The sequence below is a fragment of the Lactuca saligna genome, chromosome 4 (genome assembly GCF_052625555.1).
Source record: "Lactuca saligna cultivar CGN05327 chromosome 4, ASM5262555v1, whole genome shotgun sequence".
Classification (NCBI taxonomy): Eukaryota; Viridiplantae; Streptophyta; class Magnoliopsida; order Asterales; family Asteraceae; genus Lactuca; species Lactuca saligna.
In genome coordinates, this window is record NC_136420.1 from 212706694 (window position 1) to 212712288 (window position 5595).

Here is a 5595-nt window from a genome sequence, read left to right on the forward strand (position 1 = left end):
ACTTATTTTGATTCAATTGTGGTATCTGCTAGCAATGAGGCTAAGAAGCTTTCTATGCAGTTGTTAAAGACAAAGAAGAAGTTACATTTGAAAAATGCTAAAGTAGATTGCTTAGAACTTCAGATTACAAACATTATGGTTGATAGGGATAATTTGTCAAGTGAAATAAAACTGTTGTTACCTTAACGAAACATTTACTATAATTCAACTAAGAGATTGTATGGTAAATTAACAAAATTACATCATTCTTGCAAAATAAGCAAAGAACAACATAGAAAATGATTGCCTTTTTTAGCTTACCAAAGAGCTAAGGTAGATAATATTTCGTATGATTGTGAGAAAGAAATAGTTGAATTTGACAAAGTTCCTGATGATAGATATATATATATATATATATATGGAATAGTCAAAGTAGATGAATGTCTTGATACAACTAAATTAATTAATATTGTAAATGATACTTTGACTAAGTCTGAACAAAGTCACATTTTGAAAAAGACTGAGATGTCAACATCTGATTCTGAATCTAATTTTGCTAATATTGATGATAATTCTGACAATATCAGCGAAATTAGCGAACTGCAGGATGTTGATTATTCTCATTGTCTATTATTAATGTTGCTTCATCATCTATAGGGAAAGAAAAAGTTAATGATTTACGATTGATACAAATAACCCTCTACTTCGAAAGTTTGTGATTTGGACTTCGTGGAAATCAGAGACAGTCAAACAGATGATAGTAATGATGAAAACGATAAGAAACTTTCAAAGAAAAAGGAATTTTCAAGGGCAGAAGAAATTCCTCGAATTGTAGTTGATCAGGTGTATGGTGATACACAAAAGTTCGAAAAAGTGTTGAATGAACAAGGTGCTCATTACCTAGAAACAAATACTGTGGTTTATCTGATTTTCAAGTGTACAGATGATGTCATTTTCCCAAACCAAGTGTTCCTAACAACTGGAAATGTTCAAAATGTTAAACCAGAATTCAAGAAATTGGTGGAACAAGACAATTTGAAAACATCAAATGAAGGGTTCTTCGCAAATCAAAGCATAGTTGAAAGCAACCTAACGAAGAACCCATATGTTTTTCAAAGACAAAAATCATAGAGAAAATGGATTGAGAAATCAAAACTTGAGAAAGAAGTCACCAAACCAGTTAAGACTGTGAATTCATAAATTATTCAGACAAAAAGAAAAATCTAGCTCATTCAAGAAAAAATGTGTCTGAATTAAAATCCCAAAAATATACTTTCAAAGTGAAAAATTCACTTTTTTTAAAAGATAAACAAACTTATCGTCAAACAACTCATTCTAAGTTTCAAGTGAAAACATCACCAAAGTTTTAGAAAGTGTCAAAACTTAACATTTAAAGGAAAATTTCACATATTTCTAATTCACTAAAGATCTTTTCCCAACGTCAACATTTTAAATCAACAGTTGATACTTCCTATGTTGAATCTTTTCTTTCAAAACCAAAAAATGATTTTGTTCCTCAAAAGCCAAATTTTCCTAATCATACGAAGAAACAAACATTGAAATCTTTACATGAAAAAGGGATAACTTCAAGAAAGAATATTGATCACTGGCTCGAAGGAAGAGGAAAAATTTATCAATCGAGTAAATACTCAAAAGAACAAATCAATGAAGCTTATGAGAAGTATGTGAATACTTCTTCAAATGGAAGTTCGTCATCAAAGGATTTGAATATCCTGGTCAAAGCATGGAAACCAGTCACAAAAGCGAAGACTATTCAATCACAAACTCAAAATACGAAGGGTGATGTCAGTCATACGAAACCAACAAAACCTTATGTTTCAATCCCTAGAAATGACGATGTGGACATTATTAATAGTCTCAAAACTAAAGTTTGTGATTAGGTCAAAAGTTATTCTTTAAACTATTTGTTGCAATCTAATTTCCAAGGACCAAAAAAGCCTTGGGTACCTAAATTCATTCAATGATCGTAGGTACTTTGTGACAAGCAATATGATAACAAATGGTATATTAATAGTGGTTTCTCTCGTCACATGACTGGGAAGAGGAGAATCTTAGAGACTTTCGAAGCTTGAAAAATGTTGGAGTTGTTAAGTTTGGAAATAAGCAAAAGTGTCAAGTCGAAGCATATGGGAAAATAATGAATGGTCAATTCATAGTGAATTGGGTTGCTTATATCGAAGGTGTTCAACACAACTTGATAATTGTATCACAACTTGTGGTAGGCACTAACAGTCAAGTACTTTTTAAAGAAGAAGGACACATTGTTTCCAATGTTAACACAAAAGAAGTTTTGCTTAAATCCAAAAGGAAAGGTGACATGATTACTTTGGGCATCAATCCGATTGTAGGTAAACTTGTTGTATGTCTTCTTTCAAAAGCTACATCAGATCTTAGCTGGCTTTGGCATCGAAGACTTTCACATCTCAACTTTCGAAATATCAACAAACTTGTTGTGCAAGATTTGGTAAGAGGTTTATCTGTACTTAAATTTGACAATGACTCTTTATATGCAGCTTGTGAAGTTGGAAAGCAACATAAACAAGGTCATCTAATCACAATTGATTCAAAGATTGTCGAACAACTGGAGCTTTTACATATTGGTTTATGTGGTCCTTCGATAGTTTCAACACTCAAAAACAAACGATATATCTTAGTTATTGTTGATGATTTTTCCAGATTCACATGGGTTTATTTTCTCAGATTAAAATCTAAAGTGACACAAATCATGATTGCTTTTATCAAGAAAATGGAAATAACATTGAAAAAGACTGTTTGCAAAATCAAGAGTGATCATGGAACTGAATTTAAGAACAATGTTCTTGATTCGTTTTTAGTGGAAAAAGGCATTTCGAATAATTTTTCTTCTCCATACACTCCACAGCAAAATGGTGTTGTTAAACGAAGAAATCGATCTCTATGCGAAGCTGCAAGGACTATGTTGGCATATGCGAACTTACAACTATATTTTTGGGCTGAGGCAGTATCCACTACATGTTTTACTCAGAACAAATCTTTCATTCATCAGCGTTTTAATATTACACCATACAAAATTCTAAATAATCGGAAACCTAATGTGAAATTCTTTCATGTCTTCAGATGCAGGTGCTTTATTATGAATCTTAGGGATAACCTTTTGAAGTTTCAAGCTAATGTTGTTGAATGGATTTTCCTGGGGTATTCACATAATTCAGTGGCATATCGTGTATTGAACAAGCGTACATGAAAAATGGAAGAAACTTTTAACCTTACATTTGATGATTATTATATAAAACAATCTGAACAACATTTTAAAAATCATCCAATTTTGAAAGAAGCACAAGATGAATCTGAACCAATGCAAATGTTGGATATTGATTATGATTTGATATTTGGATTTTCGGATCATGCTGGAAATGTTGAACTAAAAGCTCCTGATAAGCATATCCCTGAACTTTCGAAGCAAACTGACGATTCAACATCATTTCCTCAAGAGATAGACGAAAGTATGCAAAATGATCCAGTGGAGGGGGAACACTAGGATTCGAAAACTTTGATCGAGGAGGAACATTCTTTCGAGGGGGAGAATGAGAGAGAAAATGTAGATGTTGAGGGCGAGCGATTAAATGCTAATGTTGAGGGCGAGCTATTACAAAATAATGAACATTATCATGACGTTAATGATGTTTGTTCAATTGCAGGCTCAAATAATGATGAATTGTATGAAGACGCACCTCTGGACATCAATCTAACTTATCCACCAATGGAAAATGGACAAAAGATCATCCGAAGGAGGAAATAATTGGTAATCCACAAGAGGGAGTCTTAAGAAGAGCTAAAATTTGTGCGAGGAATGATGTATTAAATACTCTTTAAGATTTTTGCATGTTCAATGTCTTTATATCTAAAATTGAATCAATGACAGTAAAGATTGCAATGGAACACTCAGAGTGGGTTGTTGCAATGCTATCTGAATTGTCTGAATTTGAACGAAATAAGGTTTGGTGATTAATTCCTAAGCCACATGATGTTTCGATTGTCGGGTTAAAATGGATTTTCAAAAATAAAACTGACAAGGATGGAAATATCATTTGAAACAAATTCAGACTTGTTGTTAAGGGATACTCTCAACAAGAAGGAATTGATTACGAAGAAACTTTTGCCCTTGTCGCAATACTCGAGGCGGTTCGTATATTTTTGGCTTATGCAACTCAAAAAGACTTTGATGTTTATCAAATGGATGTGAAGTGTGCATTTCTGAATGGAGAACTCGAAGAAACTGTCTATGTGGAACAACCTCCAGGTTTTGCTAATGATGAATGTCCTAATCATGTTTATATTTTAGATAAGGCAGTTTATGGTTTAAAACAAGCTCCACGAGCCAGGTATGCAACTCTTACTTCATTTTTAAAGAAATATAAATTTAAACAAGGATCCGTTGATCCCACATTATTTCATAAAAAAATTTGGGAATCATCTTATGCTTGTTCAAATTTATGTTGATGATATTATTTTTCGCTCAACTGACCCTGCTTTGTCTAAAGAATTCGAAGACTTGATGAAAAGTAAGTTCGAAATGAGCATGATGGGAAAAATTAATAATTTTCTTGGTTTAAATATTCATCAAAGCAGAGAATGAATCTTCATTAATCAAGAAAAAATATACGAAGAATTTACTAGAGAAGATTGGATTAACGAATAGCACAAAATTACGAGTTCCAATGGCAACTGGCATCAAGCTAACTCCTTCATTAGATAAACCTGCAGTTGACCTCACTTTATACAAAAGCATGATTGGATCTTTACTATATTTAACTACTAGTAGACCTGATATCATGTTTTCTGTATGTAATTCTGCTAGGTATCAATCAAATCCACGAGAACCACATCTCAGTGCTGTAAATAATATCTTTCGTTATCTCAAAGGAACTATTTCGCTAGGATTGTGGTATCCTTTGAATAATGGGTTATTTGTTCAAGCATATTCGGATGCAGATTTAGGAGGTTGTAACCATGAGAGGAAAAGCACAAGTGGTGGATGTCAATTGCTCGATGGCAAGATGGTGAGTTGGCAATCGAAGAAGAAAACATGTGTTTCAATCTCAATGACTGAAGCTGAGTATGTTGTTGTTTTTGCATGCACTTCACAGATAATATGGATCAAAAGTCAATTAAGTTATTATGCAATTAACATGGAAAAGATTCCTTTATAATGTGATTCACAAAGTGCAATAAGAAATTGTCATAATCCTGTGCAGCATTCGAAGACTAAACATATAGCTCTTCATTATCACTTAATCAAAGATCATGTGGAGGATGGAAATAATGAAGTACACTTCGTGAAAACAACTGATCAGTTGGCTGATATTTTCACGAAAGCTTTGGATGAAAAGTTGTTTGTATGAATTTTGGAAGGACTGGGAATGATTAATGGAAATTCAATTCCATGTGAAAAAGACAAACAGTGATTACAAGAGAATGAGTTAGATGTGCTGAATAAAATACAAAGCAAAATCATTCAGTGTTCAGAGGTTACTGTTCATAGTTAACTCTTCGAACGCTTCGAATTCGTATGATTTGTATTTTTCTTAGCTTGGTAAAACTTTGAATGTTTGCAAC

The 5595-nt window shown here is 32.8% G+C and overlaps 1 protein-coding gene across 1 annotated transcript; it reads left to right on the top strand.

Annotated features, from left to right (window-relative positions):
* The first annotated feature begins 4697 nt into the window (after nt 1–4697).
* Nucleotides 4698–5189, top strand: LOC145040466 (secreted RxLR effector protein 161-like). The gene has a single exon (XM_078988390.1). The coding sequence runs from the start codon at nt 4698–4700 to the stop codon at nt 5187–5189; it is 492 nt and encodes a 163-aa protein (XP_078844516.1).
* Nucleotides 5190–5595: the final 406 nt, after the last annotated feature.